Below are 21861 nucleotides of genomic sequence, written 5' to 3'. Positions count from 1 at the left end.
CTGTAGAGCAAAAGTCCAAGAAGAAGACTGGGTATCTGCCCAAAGTATCCCAAGGCTGAAATCAAAGTGTTGACAAGGCTGAGTTCTCATCTACAAGCTATGAGGAAAAATCTGTTTCCAGACTCATTCTTGGTGTTGGCAGATTTCTGTTCCTTGTGGTTGTAGGACCAAAGTCCCTGTTCCATGCTGGCTATCAGTTGGTGGGCCACGCTCAACTCCTAGAGGCCACCACATTCCTTATTACATGGTCCCTTCCATCTTCAATGAAAGAAAAGCATGTCAAATTCTTGTACTTCGTTTTTGTTGTTGCTTTGAGACAAGATTTTGCTCTGTCTTCCAGATCACGGCTTACTACAGCCTCACCCTCCTTGGCTTAAGTGATTCTCCCATCTCAGCCTCCCATCTCAGTTGAGACCACAGGCACACACCACTTTTGTGTGTGTGTGTGTGTGTATGTGTGTGTGTTTTGTAGAGACACAATCTTGCTATGTTGCCCAGGCTGGTCTCAAACTCCGGGCCTCAAGTGATCCTCTTGCCTTGGCCTCCCAAAATGCTGTGATTACAGGCATGAGCCACCACACCTAGCCTTCTTCTTGTGCCTTGCATGTCTGACTTTTCCTTCTGCAACCAGCCAGAGAAAACTCTCTGCTTTTAAAGGTTCATGTGATTAGGTCAAACCCATTCATGAAATCATCCTATCTTAGGGACAATGGTTTTGGGACCTCAGTTACATTTCCAAAATCTTTCTACTACAGTATCTAGATTAGTGTTTGATTGAATAACTGGAAAAAAAAAAAGTGTATTTTTACCAAGGACTGCAATCTTGGGAGACCACCTTAGAGTTTTGGAGTAGAAATACTGTAATCTTGGGAGACCACCTTAGAATACAGCCAGTTCTGGGTTTTCCTGAATAATAAATAGGTCACCTAATGAAGTCTGGCTTACTTTTCAATCCCTGAGATCAGAATAACCCTAATAGCTGGACCAGGTATTTTCTAACTTGGCCAGTTCTAGACAGAATGAGATTTATAGTTGAGTACTGGGCCTGAAAAAAATACTCAGGTTTGGCCAGGCATGGTGGCTCATGCCTATAATCCCAGCACTGTGGGAGGCCAAAGCAGGAGGATTGCTTGAGCCTAGGAGTTCAAGACCAGCCTGGGCAACATAGTGAGACCCTTTCTATAAAAAAAAAAAAAATTCTAAATTAGCTGGTCATGGTGGCTCGAGCCTATATTCCAGCTACTTGGGAGGTTGAGGTGGAAGGATCAATTGCTTGAGCTCGGGAGGTTGAGGCTACAGTAAACTGTGATCACGCCGCTTTACTCTAGGCTGAGTTATAGGATGAGATTCTGTCTCAAAAAAAAAAAATCTATCTACACACACACACATGCACACGCACTCTCTCTCTCTCTCTCTCTGTTAGGCTTCTTTTAAATATAATTGGTAATAAACCAATTGAAGAAAACAGTAGAGATTGTTTATCTAATAAAGAATAGCTGTTGTACAAGCTAAAGTAATGCTTATTATTATAAAAGATAGGCCTTTAACTCTCAGTGAGTTGATTAACATAATAAGTTTCTTTCTCACTGAAGTAAAGCCTAAATAGTTGGGACAGTGGTGGAGGAGCTATATTATTTTATTTCATGAAACCATTAGAGACTCAACCTAATATAGGTCTGACATCTTCAATACATGACTTTCCAAGGTCACTATTGTTGTTGACACCTACTTGGTAGTGGGAGGGGGTGGAGGATATGAACAAACATGTGGAGGTTTTTAATTAGTCGGACCTGGAACTGGGATATATCACTTTTTTCCCACATTCCATTAGCCAGAACTCATGTATATGACCCCATCTGGCAACAAGAATGCTGGGAAACGTGGTCTACTGTGTGTCCATGAAGAAAGAAGATGGGTTTGTTGGACAAGTAACCAGTCTCTATCACAGGGTCCAGTAAGCACACATCTTTACCTGGCTATTAAAACCCTTGATTATAGAGACAAAGTCAACAGCTTTAAAGAAAACAAACAACCTTGATTAGCTTATAAATAACCAGTATCATCTGACTTCCATTGTTCAGTGGCTCCAGCAGTTCCATCATGTGAAGTACCCTCTTCTGCTCTGAGTGGAACTGTGGTAGAGCTACGATGTCAAGACAAAGAAGGGAATCCAGCCCCTGAATACACATGGTTTAAGGATGGCATCCGTTTGCTAGAAAATCCCAGACTTGGCTCCCAAAGCACCAACAGCTCATACACAATGAACACAAAAACTGGAACTCTGGTAAGGTCATTTCAAGAATTGACTTGATAACTGTCTTGCATTTGGATTAAAAAAAATTATTAGAACTTAAGATGATGTTGAATAGAGAAGTGATACCATTGCTTGCTAAGTGGAGAGAAGCAGGAGCAGCAGGAAAGATGGCGGCACTTGTACCAGGTAGTGATGGAAAGAGCTACTACAGGAGATGGGAAGAGAAAACAGAGACTGAGGGAGCTGAGTGTGCAAGGACCAGTAAAACAGCAAAGGGGCAAAGGTTCCTGCAGCAAAGGAGCAAAGGCTGTGTGTTTATCTTTTCAGAATTTAAAAAGATTCTAGAATTGATAATCCTATAAATGATACCAATTAAGATTTTCCTACACCCTAAGCTACTTCCTGGTAGTAACTCTGGCTCTTTAAAGGAAATGTTTATTGTTTGCTGCTGCAATGAACTCACTTGTGACTTAGGAAAGTGTATGACCGCTTTTACCGTGGAGGCCTTCATTTATATAGATGGTGTTTCCTAGGAATTAGAAATACCTAGACTACTGAATACTACCATGTGCTATAAACTTTAAAAAATGCGTGGCCGGGCGCGGTGGCTCATGCCTGTAATCCCAGCACATTGGGAGGCACCATGCCCAGTCAATTTTAATGAATTTTGAAAGGAGGATATAATGCTTCATTCCTTTCATCTACAAGTGCACAACAACATTTACAAACTATATCTTCTGATAAACAAGAAAGCAAATTGCTAAAGTGGCTGAATAATGAAGCCTATTGGATGCAGCTACTTCTTAAGCACAGCCACGCTCTGGCCTCTCAGCAGTCAGCAGGTACAATCAGCAGGTCTGAGTGATTTTACACTGAGCAATTGGGCAGAAAAACCTGCTGTCACACTTTGCTATATTTAGTTTTCAAATGTGCTTTTTCTCAGGGTAGTTGGTGAAAGCCCCAAGGCAGGTCTGAAAGGATAGATTCACTTTCCTCAGCTAACTTCAACCCTTGAAATAGCTTGTGATGTCAAAGGAATGCACCTGGGTTGAACTAGGATGGGTTCTTATGTGAGAAATGAACAACAAAGGCTCTGGTGTATGGAAGCCAATGACTTCCTTTTAATTACCAGCTATCATATGCTGGAAGATCATTTTGGGTTTTAGTCTAACATATTATTTATATGTAATCTTGGCCCCGAGTTCATGGTGAATATTCTGAAAGCATTCTGGCTTTGAGGAGAGTGAGAGATGATTCCATAGAGTGAAAAAAAAGAAAAAAAAAAAACAGGAAAACTTCCTCTCCCACCATTTAGGAGGATCTAAGACAATGACCCTTCAAGGTGACCAGGATTACACTCCCTTTTTTCCCTCCCTCCAGCCCTTTCTTCTTTCCTTCCTTCCTTTCTCCTTCTCTCCCTCCCTCTCTACATTCCTTTCTCCCTCTCTCCCTCACTCTCTTCCTTCATTTCTCCCTCCCTCCCTCCCTATCTTCTTTCTTTTCTCCCTCCCTCCCTCCCTATCTTCTTTCTTTTCTCCTCTTCTTCCTTTTTTCTGCCTTCATTCCTTCCAAATATCCTCCAAGGGGACAAAACTACTGATAAAAATAATGAAGTATATTATATCAGTCTTAGGTTTTGGTTGCTTTGACAGGGATGGGAAGGAGCAAGGTCTGGCTTTTCTTTCTAAATTTTAAAAAATTCTAGAATTGATAGGATCGACAATCCTATAAGCCCATACCAATTAAGATTTTCCTAGGCCCTAAGCTACTTCCTGGTAGTAACTGGCTCTTTAAAGGGAGTATTTCTTGGCTGCTGCAGTGAACTCGCTTGTGACTTAGGAAAGTGCATTAACCCTTTTACCAGGGAGGCCTGCCCTTCATTTATAAATGATGTTTCCTAGGAATTAGAAATACCTAGACTACTTAATACTCCCATGTGTTATGAACTTTAAAAAATGCTCACTGCCTTCCTAACTGTACTGCTTTCATGGTTAAAAAAAAAAAAAAAAAAAAAAAGACCTTCCCTGTATGTATTTTATCTTTGTTCTTTGTCAAATTAAGCAAAAGTCTAGCTTAAACTCCTTGAAGTCATGGAGACTTTTAAATTCATAGTAAAGATAGAAAGTCTCAAATTTTTAAAAAGGAAAGACAAACTTAAAGCTAAAATTTGTGGGACAGGGTTATTTAAAAAGTCTACTTATAGATCTATGGCTTAAAAATACATATTTTTGCATCCACAAATAGCAATTTAATACTGTTTCCAAACTGGATACTGGAGAATATTCCTGTGAAGCCCGCAATTCTGTTGGATATCGCAGGTGTCCTGGGAAACGAATGCAAGTAGGTAAGCATGAAATATTTGGAGGAACAAATGGTTTTCAATTAGACTGTGAATTCCAGCATTTGGGGGTAGAAGGAGCAAGGAGCAGGACATGTCTGAGTGACTTGAAGGATAAACAGGAGAGAATGATTAAAATTAACTTGATATGATGTGTTGCAAAGAAGCAAAGATGATGTTTTTAAGCCATCTCCCAAATAAGCCAAAAATACTTAGTATTGTAGTTAACCACTGTTTTTAGTTTTTTAAATAATTGTTTTTAAAATACATTCTTCTAGGTAATCTTTCTCTCGATTAAAAGCTAAGTATCTTGTAGTCTAAATTGTTGAAGGTCCAGAAGTTTGAATTTCTGATATTTTTAAAATTCAGGAATGCATATCATTGATATTAGCCACCAAATTAATTCAGGTGTTGACATTTACAGTCAACATAGCAGTTATTTAAGTAATTAGAAAGTATCCCTTTCAATGCTGCTTTGAAATTATCATTTAAAAAATTCATCACAACATGTTTAAAAATTAAGGCATTGTTTTCTTAGTTTCATTTATTCACATATGTCCTCATGGGTTTTTCTTCTGTTGTTGTTGTTGTTTTTGGTTTTTGTTTTTTTGAGACAGAGTCTTTATCTGTTGCCCAGGCTGGAGTGCAGTGTCACGATCTCGGCTCACTGCAAGCTCTGCCTCCCAGGTTCAAGCAATTCTCCTGCCTTAGCCTCCCAAGTAGCTGGGATTACAGGCGTGCCCACCACACCCAGCTAATTTTGGTATTTTTAGTAGAGACAGGGTTTCACCATGTTGGTCAGGCTGGTCTCAAACTCCTGACCACAGGTGATCCGCCCATCTCAGCCTCCCAAAGTGCTGGGATTACAAGTGTGAGCCACCGTGCCCGGCCTGTCCTCATGGTTTTTACCATTACCTTGTACTACCAGCACAATTTCTGTTTATTTTTCCTTCCATTTAAATGGTCCTGTTTAATTTAAACGTCTACCTTTGCCTTCTCTTAAGGAATCATATCCGGGAAGTCATGGTTTTGATGTATTATTTACTTTTTCTTAGCACACAATAAATACGTAATGAATAAAATTTAAATGTTTGTTTCTCCACGAGGACCACTTTAATTTGGACATGATCCTCACATATGTACTCTTTCTAAGTACAAGGGAGCTTAGAAGTTAAAATTAGTTTGTTTAATGCTCATCCATTGATCCGAGGTGTTTTGTGTCCTTGGTTGGGACTTACATCTTTTGCAATACGTACACATTCATAAATTCATTTTTTTGGTTTTCTTTGTGAATTATAACTATTTTCACATGTAACCAAAATTAGAATATGTTAACTCTCCTAAAGAAATTTTTTCAAAGTGCAGGGTTTTTTGGTTGTTTTTTGTACTGACTCACTGTAAAACTCCAGCAGACTCTACTCACACTGAGCCTTTCAGCAGTTTAGTTCCTTTTCTTTCAGTCAGAAGAATGGTACCTTCCTTTTATAGAGACTTTTTTTCCCAAAAAAATCACAAAATATTTTCATATTTAATGTTACATTTTCTCTACAGTGAGGCATAATATGGCTGTATGACTTGCTCAACATCACAGAAAATGGTGAACAGGATGTAAGAAGTTAACTTACTTCTAATCTATTACTCCTCTATCTCCCATTTCATTGAAGAAAAATAACATAAAATTCATACCACGACTTAGCACTTACAGGACAAGACAATTTTTTGTCAGTATTTCCTTTTAGGGTGAATCTTTCCTTCATAGATGTTAAATTCATTGACAAACTACAAGACAGTTTTTTCTGGTCAGATAATAGCCCTTACTTTGAATGCTTCATAGATGTCAAATGTATTGACTACTACAACGTAAATAGAAGGCACACTTTAGTTCTCAGGAATTTCACTTATTGATTTGACTTTGCCTAAGATTATGGTTACTGTAGATTTTTTCTCTATCTGCTCTTTTTAATCCAAGTAAATAAAAAGCCGAATCTTACTGACCTCTCAATACCCAAGCAAACTGAGTTTATACCAAGCAATGATTAATGTTTTCTACTCTGGTCAAATTACTTAAACTTTCAAAAGATTTATCAAGTTTTCTTTAAAAAAAAAATCAATTAATATTTTGGAGGTATTTAAGAAAATTAATAACATACTTGGCATTAGGAAAGAATTTCGAGACCAGAAGTTTTTATAATAAGCAGATTCACTTAAATAGTATCTCTAAAAAGATCATTTCCAAAATGTACATTGCTTTAAAATATTTAAATTATTTTTGAGAAAATGCTACCTAATATTTTCTCTAGGTTATTTAATCATATGCTAATTAAAACTTGTTTTTTAAAATGGGAACTCTTTGAAGAATTGCTCCTTTAATAAATACATGGCAAGTATCTAAATGGCAGAAGAGTGTGGCTCATAAAATCCTCATGGACAAGATGGAGAAATATGGTCCAAACCATGTTTTGGTGGATCCACACGCAGTTGAATCCCATGCTCAAAGAATGTTAATAAATTGTGTTGTATGACGGGAGGTGTCTACTAGACTGTTACATAGTTCTTTCCTAAACAAATCCATGTTCATCATGTTATTAATGACTTGAATGAGAGTATTTTTAATAAAATTCTCAATTTGCAGAAATGTTAAGCTTGGAAGGTTAATAATGTAATTAATAATATTTTTATTAATTATATTATTAATAATAATACATTATAACTAGTGTATTATTGGGCAACAGAATCAGTCTGGGAAGAATCACAGTAGTTATTTCCAAACTTGGGTTCAAAAAATCCAGTTGCATTACATTAGAGGATGGATGCCTTAACAGCCATAGGAAAAGCCTCAGAGAATTTAATTCATTTTTCATAAATGGGATGACAGTTTAGTTGCATATATGTATATGGCTGTATGCACACATATATACACACCCATATAATTCAAAAAGGAAGGTATTTCTTACACTTAGTTTGACAGAATAACAATGACATGTGCTTTTTTTTGAGACAGTCTCTCTCTGTCACCTAGACTGGAGAGAAGTAGTGCAGTCATAGTTCACTATAATCTCAAACTCCTGGGCTCGAGTGACCCTCCAGCCTCAGCCTCCTGAGTATCTGGGGCTCCAGGAATGCACCACCATACCCGGCTAATTTTTTTTATTTTTTATTTTTTAGAGATGGATTCTTGCTCTGTTGCCTAGGCTGGTCTCAAATTCCTAGCCTCAAGCAGTCCTCCCACCTCAGCCTCCTGAGTAGCTAGGATTACAGGCATGAGCCAACATGCCCAGCACCACGTGCTTTCTTTGATGCTGACTTTTTCATTATTTGTGAAATTGACACAGATGATGATGTAGAAGAATTTTAAGTAAGATGTGGGGTAGGGAGTGGCAGTAGAATACTTGAACTCATTGAACTTCAAAGATCGTTTCGGGTCTTTTAATCCTGTGAATTATTACACATCTCCAAATGAATGCAAAAGAATAGCACACATTTTATTTTTTAATCTGAGAAGTTTTTAAAATTTAGTATTTTCTCAAAGCTTAAGTTCTGTTAATATGTTTAATCAATTTTGAACCATGTCTTAGAAGTGAGTTAGTTGAATAGGCTTCAAAATCGTTAAAGTATGCTTTATGATGTAGCTGCAAAGGGGACCTTTTTTTGAACCTTTTTAATTTAATGACTGCATCAGTCCGTGTAATCCACATAAATTTATGCATAGTTTATTTTGCATTCCAGATGATCTCAACATAAGTGGCATCATAGCAGCCGTAGTAGTTGTGGCCTTAGTGATCTCCGTTTGTGGCCTTGGTGTGTGCTATGCTCAGAGGAAAGGCTACTTTTCAAGTAAGTGAATTTCACCCTTCTTTGGCAGATAACTTTCTAAGGCTATGGAGTTTATTTATGAGATACTGTTTCTCCTAGGAAGTTTTTTTTTTTTTTTTTTTTCCAGACAGAGTCTTGCTCTGTCGCCTAGGCTGGAGTGCAGTGGTGGCAAAATCTCCACTCAATGCAACCTCCACCTCCCAGGTTCAGGTGATTCATGTCTCAGCCTCCCAAATAGTTGGGATTATAAGCATGCACCAACACACCCAGCTCATTTTTGTATTTTTAGTAGAGATGGAGTTTCGCTATGTTGGCCAGGCTGCTCTCGAACTCCTGGCCTCAAGTGATCTGCCCGCCTTGGCCTTCCAAAGTGCTGGGATTACAGGTGTGAGCTGTCGCGCCTGGCCCTCTCCTAGGAAGTTCTAACAAACTCTGGAGAATATTGTTCATTTATTTTCTGCTATAGAAAATGTTCAGGATGACATGCAGGTGGCTTATGAAACACCTTGGCAAACCTAGGGAGAAAAGGCAAAACTGCCTAGTTGCAAATTCCAGGGAGTACCACAGAATATGCAAGAGGCATCCTTGGAGTGGTGCAGTGCAGCGAGACAGAGATATTCAATGTGAACAGATATTTATAGTATCTTTGTATGGTTTTAAGATTTTTTTTTTTTTTTGAAAGAGTCTCGCTCTGTTGCCCAGGCTGGAGTGCGGTGGCGCAATCTCAGCTCACTGCAAGCTCCGTCTCCCGGGTTCACGCCATTCTCCTGCCTCAGCCTCCCGAGTAGCTGGGACTACAGGCACCGCCACCACGCCTGGCTAATTTTTGTATTTTTAGTAGAGATGGGGTTTCACCGTGTTAGCCAGGGTGGTGTTGATCTCCTGACCTCGTGATCCACCCGCCTCGGCCTCCCAAAGTGCTGGGAGTACAGGTGTGAGCCACCATGCCCGGCCAATATCTTTTGATTTTAAGTTAGGAATTGTATATCTCAAGATATAAGTTGATTTCAAATTTATAAAGAAATTTCATTGAAATAAATAAGTGAAATATTTCATCAGTGTAGAAGAGTGAAGTGTTGAATGTTAAATTTAGGACAACTGTATTTAGAAGAGAATTGTTCAGCTGGGTGTGGTGGCTCACACCTGTAATCCTACCACTTTGGGAGGCTGAGGCGGGTAGATCACTTGAGGTCAGGAGTTCAAGACCAGCCTGGCCAACATGGTGAAACCCTGTCTCTACTAAAAATACAAAAATTAGCCAGGATTGGTGGCACACACCTGTAGTCCCAGCTACTCGGGATGCTGAAGCAGAGGAATCACTTGAACCTGGGAGGTGGAGGTTGTAGTGAGCCAAATTGTGCCACTCCACTCCAGCCTGGGCGAAAAAGCAAGACTCCGTTGCAAAAGAAAAAAAAAAAGAGAATTGTTCAGTCAAAACTAGAAACCTATTGTATTTATGAGAATTACTTCTGTACATAGTTTTGAATCCTTCAAATTTAGACCTTTTGTAACTTCACACCTCCATTTGGTGATGCAATAGATTTGATGTAAATGGGTGAGATTTAAAAATGTTTTATTCTCTTAATGCATTTCTTCACTCTCTAATATTATTGGAGAGCTCAGAAGCTGCAGCACTCTATCAGGTCCACTGGCAATAGTGTATAAAATAAAATTTTTAATTGAATTATAAATGTATAGCATACACAAGTTCTAGACCCACTGTTTTACAGCAAACATTAATTTTGGAATTCAGATTTTTAAAACAATTTTTTTTTTTTTTTTTTTTTTGGAGACAGGGTATCACTCTGTCACCCATGCTATGCTGAGTGCAGTGGTGTGATCATGGCTCACTGCAGCCTTGACTTTCCAGGCTTAAGAGGTCTTCCCACCTCAGCCTTCTCAAGTAGCTGGGACTACAGGCACATACCACCACGCCTGGCTAATTTTCTTGTATTTTTTGTGGAGACAGGTTCTTGCTCTGTTGCTCAGGCTGGTATCGAACTCCTGAGATCAAGCAATCCTCCCACCCCAGCCTCCCAAAATGCTAGGATTACAGGTGTGAGCCACCACTCCTGGCCTTAAAAAAAATATTTTGTGCCAAAATAAAACTTAAATATAAAATGTGTTCCTAATAATACCTACAATTAGGTATTATGTCTCATAAAATGTTTCTGTGGACATGGATTCCAAGAGATGCCCTATAATTAAGAATAACTGGGCTGGGTGTGGTGGCTCACACTTGCATTCCCAACACTTTGGAAGGCCGAGGCGGGAGGATCATGAGTCCAGGACTTCAAGACCAGCCTGGACAACATAGGGAGACCCTTTCTTTACAAAAAATAAAAAATAAGCCAGGCATAGTTGCACACGCCTTTAGTCCCAGCTACTCAAGAGGCTAAAGTAGGAGGATCGCTTAGCCCAGAAGGTCGAGGCTGCAGTGAGTTGTAATCTCACCACTGCACTCCAAGCTGGATAACAGAGCAAGACACTGACCAAACAAACAAACAAAAAGAGCTGCTCTGTCAATTAATACTTGTTTAGTGCTTCAATGCAGTCCACTGCAATGTAACTTTATGAATTGAATCCAGCTGTGTCCCCCTGCTGGTCATCAGTGAAAGTACAGACAAATAAGATGACTCAAAATTCTTGTCATCTTTATACCCTAAAAGAATACCGGTCTGAGTTTTTTAACGAGGAGTTAGTAAACAAATTTTCCTAAAGTACTGAATTAATTAAAAGTTGACTTGAATATTAGGGGTTCGTTACCTAAGAATGTTACTCTCATTTTCATCTAGCAGAAAAATCTATCCAAGAGAATCATATTCTTGAACTTATGTTTAGGACAGAAGTTGGCAGACTAATACCTGTGGACCAAATCTGCCCTCCCCGCCTATTTTTCTGTGGCCTATGAACAAAAATGGCTTTACAGATGAACATTTACAATCTATTTGATGATAGGGACTACTGACTTTGAACCCCAATTAAAGAGAAATGTTATCTTCCCCCAAAGAATTCCATCTCTCTAACTAGTAGGCCTGCTTTTCAAGACTTTTATTCTTCTTCTTATTATTATTATATTTTTTATTTTATCCTTAAAAATGTTTGGAAATTTGTTTGCTCTCTTGTTATCTAAGTACCTACGTAGTATCCTCTTGGCCCCAAAGCCTAAAATGGATGCTGTATGGCTCTTTATCAAAAAAGGTTGCCAACTCTTAATTTAGAAGGTATAAATGTCAACAAGATTAAAATTAATAAAAATAAATTATACCCAAACTCATTTTTATATGAATCTGTATCATACCATAATAGCCCTTGCATTAATGATATATATTTTTTCTTTTGTAGAAGAAACCTCCTTCCAGTGAGTATACTTTTCTACAATGCATGTCTTTCCTCTATGTCAACTACTTTTCTATTAATCATCTGTTTAAAGTCAAAAGAGGGAAGTTGGGTTATTTGTGTAGGTTTACTCTCCCAAGAAGTTACTCGAGTTTATCAAGAAATACATCTGTATTAGGCTGTTCAGCAAGCTTTGATAACTTGCTGATCTGTTGGATGTGGGTTGTGAGAGAAGCAGAGAAATACCCGAGACGGGGTAGTTTATTTTAAAAAGAGGTTTAATTGGCTCACGGTTCTGAAAGTTGTACAAGCTTGGCACCAACACTGCTTGGCTTTTGGGGAGGCCTCAGGAAGCTTTTACTCACGGCTGAAGGTGAAGCAGGAGCAGGCACGTCACATGGCAAAAGCAGGAGCAAGGTTGGGGAGGTGCCATATACTTTTAAACAACCAGATCTCAAGAAAACTCAGTCACTATTCTGAGGACAGCGTCAAGGGGGTGGTACTAAACCGTTCATGAGAAATCCGCCCCGCCATGATCTCATCAGCTCCCACAAGCCCCACCTCCAACGCTGGGTATTACAATTCAACATAAGGTTTGGGCGAGGCAAATATCCAGACTCTATCAACATCACACTTCACACTTCATACCTACTTGTAAATGACAGTACAGAGAGAATGATGATTACCCAGACAAGAAAAACGGTCACTAATTTGATTTCATAAGCGTATCTATAAACTAATTTAAAAAAACATATTCACTGTATTTTGCTAAATTGAAATTTTTCACATAAAATTTTAGTTAACAGTCATTTTTTATATTAATTGAATACCAATTTTGTGCCTAACACTGTTCTAAGGACTGGGGATACAGCAGTGAACAAACCAGGCCAAAAACCCCACAAAACTCTGCCTTATGGAGCTTACATTCTAGTAGAGAAAGGCAGAAAATAAACAGATAATAGTATATAGTGTATCAGATGGTGGTATCATGGAGAAAAATAAAACGAATAAGAGAATGTAGAATACAAAGAGTAGGAGTGGAGATTGTAATTTCAAATAGGGTGGTCGGGAAGGATCTCACTAATAAGGGATTTTTGGGAAAGGCCAGAAGCCGGTGAGGAAGCAAGTTGTGCAAATAAGAATGAGAAGAGCGTTCAGGCAGAGGGGAGAGAGCAAACTAAAAGATCCTGAGGCCAGGCAAGCCTAGAGTATCTGAGGGATGTCAGCGGGACCAGGGTGGCTGGAACAGAGTGAGAGAAACAGAGATGAGTGTACACAAGTAGCGGTGGGGGCAGACTGTATGGAGTCCCTTTTAGGCGGTTGTGAGGAGTCTGGCTTTGGTCTGAGTAAGATAGAAAGTCACTGGAGGGCATTAAGCAGAGGAGTGGCATCATCTTAATTTTTCAAAACTCACACTGGCATCTCTGTTAAGAATAAACTATGAGATGACAAAAGGTGGAAGCAGGGAGATCAGTTAGCAAACTACCACACTAAGTGAGGCAAGAGAAAACGGCGGCTGGTACGAAAGCAGTAAAGCTGGAGATGCTGAGAAGTGACAGTGTTTTGGATATAATGTTTTAATAACTTGCTGATCTGTTGGATATGGGCTGTGAGAGGAACAGAGAAATCGAAGATGGCTTCAAGGTTATGAGAAGGATGGAATTACCATTTATGGAAGTGTGGAAGATTTTAAGAGAGAGTTTGGGAGTGGTGATGGGGATAAGCGGAGAGGTTGGAGTGTTTGGAATTTTAATATTTGATATGCTTATCTGATTCCAAGTAGAGGTAATCAGTAAGTAACTGAATATTCAAAATCTAGAGTTTGGGGAAATAACTGGAAATGGAATTGTAGGAGTCATTGGTACATGAAATATGGATGAGCTCCCCAAAGCCCTGTAGTTTGTGCTTGTTTTATGACTGTCCTTCTTGTATATATGGATGTGGCAGACCCAACTTTGGCTCCATAGGCGTAGAGAGAAGATGGATGACAAACTATCTGAGGCCATGGCAGTTGGGAGTGGAGAAGAGATACTGAAGCCATGGCTTCAGACAGTTTGTCATCTCCTAATTCCTTTGAAAAATCAGCTGCCGTTGACTTCCTGTTCCCAGATTTCTGGCTCAATCCTGGTCTCTCAGTCTCGTAAGATCCTAATACAAGTCTAGGTTGAAGTTCAAATTATCAAGAACTAGCAGTAACAAAGCCAGTGAGTTCAGAAGGGCACAGTAGCCTGAAAGTGTTGCTACTTCCAGGTGATTGTGAGGACTTCTGCTTTTATTGAGTGCCGCAGAAAGTAATGGGAAGGTTTTGAGCAGAGCGGAGACATCATCTTACGTTAAGTGGGAAGGGTGACATGGCTGCAGTGAGGGAGGTTATTCTTCCATCAATATCTCTAGCAAATCAAGTAGTAATCTGGTGGGGAGTAACTTCATTCCTAGACATATGCCCTCACATTCATTAAATCTGGGGCCTTCAAAATATGTTGAATGACAAAATGGATGACTGGAACCCTAGTCACCATGTAAAACTTTTTCCATGGAAAAATAAAATAAATTTTGAGATTATAATAGTCAAGCTTTCAAAATGTTAAATGTTAATATATTAAATTAAAAGTTAGTAAGTCTCTGGTTTTATGCATTCCACAAAAACCTTTCTTTAGTACACTAGCCATAAGCTACATTTACGTGCACAAGGCTTCATACTGATGTTTTGTTGCATGAGTTTCTCTGTGAATATTGTCTGTAAATATAAGGAATTCAGCAAGAATTCTTGTCTTGTTTTCTACCTAAGATATACGTTCATGTTCTTGCTGAGAAAATGTATGGAAGTAAAATTAACTAAAAGAGCATATGTGTTCCAGATTGGAAGTAATAATGTAGTAAATATTGTCTTTTATATTCCACAAACAGGAAGAGTAATTCTTCATCTAAAGCCACGACAATGAGTGAAAATGTGAGTATTTTTAAAGCATATTTATAGAATGAATGTGTTTAGGGAATAGGGCAGGGAAATGAATTATATGGACTTTGTGAATTTTCACTGTTAATACACTTTGCACCAGTGTCTATCACTGGTGTTTAAAAGGAGCTAAGTAGATGTTAGCTTCTGTACCCTGTCTAGGATGGCATGATAAAGATACCTGACATTTTCAATTGCAGAAGTGATCTTTAATCATATCACGATTTGTTTCACGGTATTTTCTATAATTAGTCTGCCTTCTTAGTATCACGAGGTCTGGCATTATTGGCTCTCTTTCACAGATGAGTAAATTAAAACACAGGTTCTTACAGGATAACAGTGGTGGAGCTGGGACCCAGGCCCTTTTCTTCCCTGTATCTTGACCAAGCAGAGTGGTTCCAGCAGATCTGTGGTTCTAGGACTCACCTTTGGTTATGTGAAGTACTTGGAACATTTTAGGGCTAGGCAATGTCTTAGTCATTTGGGCTGCTATAACAAAAATACCATACACTGGGTAATTTACAAACAACAAATTTATTTTCAGTTTTGGAGGCCGGGAAGTCCACAGTCAAGGTGCCAGTAGATTCAATGTCTAGTGAGAGCCTGTTCCTCATAGATGGAGCCTTCCTGCTGTGTCCTCACACAGTAGCAGGGGCAAAACAAGCACCCTCCGGCCTCTTTGATAAGGGCACAATTCCATTCATGAAGGTCCTGCCCTCATCACCTGATCACCTCCTAAAGGCCCCACCTCTTAATATTATTGCATTAGGGATTAGGTTTCAACATATGAATTTTGGGTAACACAAACATTCAGACCAGAGCACAGAATATCCTGTTATAATTGAAAGGAACATTTCAGAAACGTTTGAAAAGACGCAGTAATTACCTAACTCAGAGGGTTTAAGGAACATAATTTAGACATTTGGACCCTTTGTAAACACTACATTGATGCAGCAAATACCATTATTACTCAGATTTTGTAGCTCTTTGGATGGATATTCAGCCTTCTGGATGATTTTCTCAGAAATATAGTGGGTTGTGGTGGGGGGAGTTCCTATGGTTTTAGAGGCCTAAGTCGCTTCTTGAGAAACAAAGCATGGGTTCTCAGAAACACTTTACTCATCTATGGCAGGAATTCTCTCAGGTTTCCTCTCAGTAGAGTCTGGAGGGTGGGGCAGGGCGGGGGTCGGGGGAGGGGGGAGCCTGGACATCAGTATTTTAAATGCATAAGTGATTTTAATGGGTAGTAGTGTTTAACATTCACCCACTTTTCTGTACAAATTTGATTTTTAAAAATTGTTCCAGAAACTATTACAGAATTCACCTTATTTTGTGGTTTACTACACTGAAAACCTACTGATGTTTAATTAGGGGACAAGAAACTTTGTTCCTACCATTTTTGTTCCTACAAGTTACAGAAAGTACTCTCGGAGTGTAGAATCGAATACTCCCATCCCTCCAAACAGTATGAAGCACATTGTGGCTAAACTGAATGAACAAAAGCCATTTTTTTTTTTTTTTTTGCCTTCCTCTGTCACCCTCATCAGCTAAGAGCTAGAGTTCCCTTCAGTTCTCTTGTGCCCTACACCACAGGGTTTCTCAACCTCAACACTACTGATACTTTGGGCCACATCATTCTTTGTGTAAGGTACTGTCCTGTACATTGCAGATGCGTAGCAACAGGCCCGTCCTCCAACACTAGATGCCGGGAGCATCCTCCTAACAGGATTTATCTGCCTCTGCCTTCCAGTCCTACCTCTTTACTCTCTGGGCAAAGCTTCAGAGTACCTTGTCTGCTAGGAGTTAGTTAATTAATTCCTCATAAAACGGGTTTAATTAAATATATACTGGTTTGGCTAGGTGCAGTGGCTGACGCCTGTAATCCCAGCACTTTGGAAGGCCGAGGCGGGTGGATCACGAGGTCAGGAGTTCTAGACCAGTCTGACCAATATGGTGAAACCCCATCTCTACTAAAATACAAAAATAAGCTGTGCATGGTGGCGTGTGCCTGTAGTTCCAGCAGATTGGGAGGCTGAGGCAGGAGAATCACTTGAACCTGGGAGGCGGAGGTTGCAGTGAGCTGAGATCATGCCACTGCACTCCAGCCTGGGCAACAGAGCAAGACTCTGTCTCAAAAAATAAATAAGATAAATAAATAAATACTGGTTTTTACCTGTAAAATTCTTACAATAAATATAGCTTGATATTCATAAGATTTATGTTTCTTTAAATATGAATTAATATATTTAAACTTGTTTTTTGTTTCTTTTCCTAGGATTTCAAGCACACAAAATCCTTTATAATTTAAAGACTCCACTTTTCAGATACACCAAAACCACCGTTGTTACACAAATTATTAAACTATTATAAAACTCTGCTTTGTCTGACATTTGCAAAGCGGTACATAAGGAAATGAAAGTGGTATTTCATTTTAATTTTTATGACTACTAACTCACCTGAACTTGTTATTTTAAACAAATAGTTCTGTCCACACCTAAAATACAGTCTGGCTTCTTGTGTCTGGACTAAGTTAAAAGAATCAAAATACTTTGTAATATTCTGGGCTTTGGGAACTGTTAACCACATCCTAACTTCTAGAGAACGTTACTAAAATGTAACATACTGATTGTGAAGTTAATCCACAGATCATGAAAATATAAATCAGACTCTGAGCGAGAGTCTGATTTAGGGCGTCCAACAAATACTCTGACAGATGCAAAAGGAACCTCTGGTCCCATTTCTGCCAGACTCCTCTTTTCTCCCCTCATATCATCTTATTCCGATGCTCGTTCATCACTAACAAATCCACAGAAAGGAGGAAGCGGGATGGGTCTTAGGCCTGAGGATTTGCACTTAGTGTTTACTTCCATTCCTGAGAACTAAAAGCAACATCAGAAGAAATACCTAATGGCTGGAGCCCACAGGTGTGCACCACAGGATTCGCCTCGTGTGTGTCACTGATTTCTTCATTAAATGTAATTTTGACGGTCAAACACAAACCAAAGTGGCTTATTTCACCCCTACTGCTGCTTGCCACTGCTTCCTTCTTGTAAGATTTCTTTGAAGAGGATCAGTGACCTTGGCATCAGAACTCACCACTGGAGGCTACACAAGTTTGCAGATACCTTTCCCTGCAGGAGTGGTGACTTCACATCTTTCTGTCTCTAAAAATTGTGCAGTGACATTCCGGGTCAAGTTCCTTGGTCAGGGGTTGCCAATTCTGCTTTTGAAAAAGGAGGGATGTGGAGGGAAGAAGTAATTGTCTACAAGGAAGATGAGATGAGAAAGCTCACTGACTCACTGCATCTGGTACCCCTCTTGATACATAGTGGGCATATGGAGAAATGGCTCAAATGAAAAGTGGGTCTAATGTGGGTTTCTCAACTGATGAACCACAAAAGCCTCCAGCTATTATTACAATGTGAAAATTCCAATGATCCATTTACCAGAGCAGTTAGACTATGTTAAAAAAGCATATCATCTGTAACTTCTTTTAATTACCGAATTGATATTAAAAACAAAATATGGCTAAGGCATGTCCTGTTCTTCTGGGCAAATCTGGATGAAAAGGTCACTTGCTACCTTTGACAACTATGAACATGGTTAATCTTCTTTTTTTTTTTTGAGACAGAGTCTCACTCTGTTGCCCAGGCAGGAGTGCAGTGGCACAATCTTGGCTCACTGCAACATCCGCCTCCCCTCCGCCTGCCAGGTTCAAGCAATTCTCCTGCCTCAGCCTCCCAAATAGCTGAGATTACAGGCATGTACCACCACACCTGGCTAATTTTTGTAATTTTAGTAGAGACGGGTTTCACCATGTTGGCCAGGCTGGTCTCGAACTTCTGACCTCAAATGATCCACCCGCCTCAGCCTCCCGAAGTGCTGGGATTACAACCATGAGCCACCGCACCCGGCAGGTTAATCTTCTTTCAAAAGAATCTTATCTTTCTACCCAATTGGCAAAGCAAATCCTCAGGATTCACTGAACAAACGGATTAAGCACCCACTGAGTGCCTAGCATGTGCCTGGACACCAGGCCACTGGAAGATGCTCCCCCTTTGACTTAGCTGTGACATTCTATGTCTCCCACCGGATCCCTTCCTGGAGGTCGGGCTTCTGTAACATGGCTCTGCCCCCAAAATCAAATTTTCACCACATGATCAGGGATCAGCAAATATTTTTTGTAAAAAGCCAGAAAGTGGGTATTTTAAGTCATAAGGTCCTTGTTAACAACGACTTGACTCTGCCATTGTAGCACAAAGGCAGCCACAGCCAAAATAAGCAAGCGGTCATGTCTGTGTTCCAATAAGACTTTATTTACAAAAACAGCAGGCACAGACAAGATTTGGCCCACAGGCATAGATTCCCAACTCATGGTGGTGAAGGACAGAAAAAAACACCTGTTTACAAGCTTTTGTAAGAAATCAGGCTAAATATTACCTGTTTTGGTTGGAAGATTTCTTTGGTTTGAGGAATGCTTTCCTCTTGCCTTGGCATGCCAAGAGGATAGATGACTCTGAACGACGCCTCTTCAGACATACCTGTCATCACACGAGATCAACTTCTTCAGTTTAAATGACACAAATCCATATTGTGGAGGGAAAATATGTAGTGCCTTAGCTTCACTAATAGTTGTAAAACTTCTTTTGAAGACATCAAAGGCTAGAGGATTCATTTTATGCAGTGTGAACATCTAACACTCTCTGTGTCAAATATATATTGTACATTACCTTAAACTATTGTAATAGCTAGGTAACAATCCTTGTATAAAGAATTTCTCCCACACAAAGGGCACAGTATTGAACACTAATTTCCTAATTATTAAAAGTACATATATGTATCTGTGGGTCACTGGTGTCCAGACTTGTATTTCCATTTGTGTTTACTTGAGGAATTTGAACACTAACAATTGGTAAAATCCCATTCTAATTCTTACAGCATTTTGACTTTACTTTCTTGCAGTGAATTGTGTTGTGTAAAGATTAGGGCTTTAAAATCTTTATTAGCAAGCTTTGTTTTGTTTTCATTATTGTTGCTGTTGTAACTAGATTTAATTTATTTTTAGTTGGAGGTTTGACCTAGCTAAATCTGGACCAATTGTTTTTCAATACAACTTTGCAAAGAACTTCCTTCGTCCACAGGTGGCTTTGTTTGATTACAGTCTACACCAATAAAAATAGCTGAACTTGTTAAACTTTTTAGCCCCATATAACAGTTCAGGGAAAGAGTCATCCACCTATTGTTATTCATAAAACCCAGGAAACTACACCCTTTTACCTTCTGTAGCTACAAGGCTAGCTGCTGGTTAGCTGTTTAAGATTAGAATCTCATCATCTCTGTTTGGATGGCTGCCAACTTCTCAAATGCTGAGAAAAATGCTCTGAAAATAAAAAGCAAAAACTATTTATTGAACACTTCATATATGTCAGAGGTAGAGATGGATGGGGGTGAGGATGTATAAAACCTCATTCATCTCAACGATACTATAAAGTGGGTAATGTCATCATTTTGCAGATGAGGAAACAGTTACTGACTTGCCAAGTTCACGAAGCTGAGGAGTGAGGAATCAGGGTCTGTGGGGACGCACATCAGTCTGATCCAGGATGTTTCACACACCATGTTATTCTCTACCCCATGATTTCCTTTTAAATTCCTTGTTGTTATTGTTGAGATGGGGTTTTGCTCTGTCACCCAGGCTGGAGTGCAGTGCCGCAATCATGGCTTCCTACAGCTTCGACTTCCCAGGCTCAAGTGATTCCCCCAGCTCAGCCTCCCAAATAGGTGAAACCACAGGTGTGCGTCATGCCCAGGTAATTGTTTATTTATTATATTTTATTTTTGTAGAAGTGAGGTCTTGCCATGTTGCCAGGCTGGTCTCAAACTCCTGGACTCAAGCGCTCCTCCCTCTTCGGCCTCTAAAACTGCCAGCATTACTATAGGCCTGAGCCCGGTCCTTTTACTGATTGATTGATTGATTGAGACGGAGTCTCGCTCTGTCACCAGGATGGAGTGCAGTGGCGTGATCTCGGCTCATTGCAACCTCCAGGGTTCAAGCAATTCTCCTGCCTCAGTCTCCCGAGCAGCTGGGACTATAGGTGTGCACCACCACACTTAGCTAATTTTTGTGGTTTTAGTAGAGACGGTGTTTCACCATGTTAGCCAGGATGGTTTCGATCTCTTGACCTCGTGATCTGCCCACCTCGGCCTCCCAAAGTGCTGGGATTACAGGCGTGAGCCACCATGCCCAGCCAAGCCCAGTCCTTTTAAATTCTTGTGTTATTCTCTGTCACTTTCTCTTCATCTTCAGTTATCTCTGGCCCCTCCACGGCCGTCCAGTCTCACTGCCAGACAAAATGCCTTTTTGTCATGCCTTCCCCCCAAACCAGTCTAAATACCACAGTGGACCATTTCATTCTTTTCCATTCTCCTGTCATTCTCCGAAGATGCCCAAATCTCTAATATTATTTTGAAAAATATTGAGGCTAACCAGGATGAATGCATTTAAATCCTATCACCACTACTGCCCCCTCCTATCTCTAAATCTCTCCATCTTTAGCCTCCCATTTACATTGACTACATCATTGTCTTATTCCATTCTTCAGTCACTACTTTCACCCTTTTATCTCAGGCTTTCACTACTATCTCAACTTTTGTCTCCTGGGAACTTCTACCCTCAAGTACCCTCTCACAACATCAATCTCTCCAGTTCCAAAGGCTCCTTTTCCCTCTAATCTCTTCTTCCCCCCACCCCGTCCATTAATTTGCCCCATTTCTCTTGAACCATGTCAACTCCCTTCTTCCTTCCCCTGGCTAAAACCCTTTCACTCTTCCTTTACCTGGTCTATCACAAAATCTAAACTCCTCAGCCTGGAATTCAAGGTTTCCCACCCATCACAGACATATCCCATCATATTGCCACAGCCTATGTATTCAGCTACATGTTCTACTAACTTCTTTGGTTGCCTTATGCACCCATTAAACTGAGCTATGGTCATTTTCTCTTAACCTGTTTTTCCCCCTCCTCTATACATTTACTTATAATACCCCATCCACCTGGAATGCTAATTCTCGTAAACACAAGACTTGTATATTCTATCTACTCATTAAGAGACAGGTCAAATTCCACCCCCTCTAGGACAGCCTTCTCTCATTTCCCCTGCT

The 21861-nt window shown here is 39.8% G+C and overlaps 1 protein-coding gene across 3 annotated transcripts in view; it reads left to right on the top strand.

Annotated features, from left to right (window-relative positions):
- The window catches only part of JAM2 (junctional adhesion molecule 2), a 79971-nt gene extending 59501 nt beyond the window's left edge, over positions 1 to 20470 (top strand). The window contains exons 5-10 of one of the 3 annotated variants that reach the window (XM_073010146.1): positions 2082 to 2284; positions 4499 to 4598; positions 8319 to 8426; positions 11751 to 11766; positions 14652 to 14694; positions 20396 to 20470. In XM_073010146.1, the coding sequence (XP_072866247.1) occupies positions 2082 to 2284; positions 4499 to 4598; positions 8319 to 8426; positions 11751 to 11766; positions 14652 to 14694; positions 20396 to 20455 (530 nt within the window). In that variant the 3' untranslated portion in view covers positions 20456 to 20470. Of the gene's footprint in view, positions 1 to 2081; positions 2285 to 4498; positions 4599 to 8318; positions 8427 to 11750; positions 11767 to 14651; positions 14695 to 16560; positions 16736 to 16975; positions 17076 to 20395 lie in introns of those variants that run through there. The other 2 variants (XM_007966216.3, XM_073010149.1) reach the window with 2 other exon arrangements.
- The last annotated feature ends 1391 nt before the right edge of the window (positions 20471 to 21861 follow it).

The sequence above is a fragment of the Chlorocebus sabaeus genome, chromosome 2, assembly GCF_047675955.1.
Source record: "Chlorocebus sabaeus isolate Y175 chromosome 2, mChlSab1.0.hap1, whole genome shotgun sequence".
Lineage (NCBI taxonomy): Eukaryota > Metazoa > Chordata > Mammalia > Primates > Cercopithecidae > Chlorocebus > Chlorocebus sabaeus.
The sequence above is the reverse complement of the archived record's forward strand: the minus strand, read 5'-3'. Positions and strand labels throughout refer to the sequence as shown.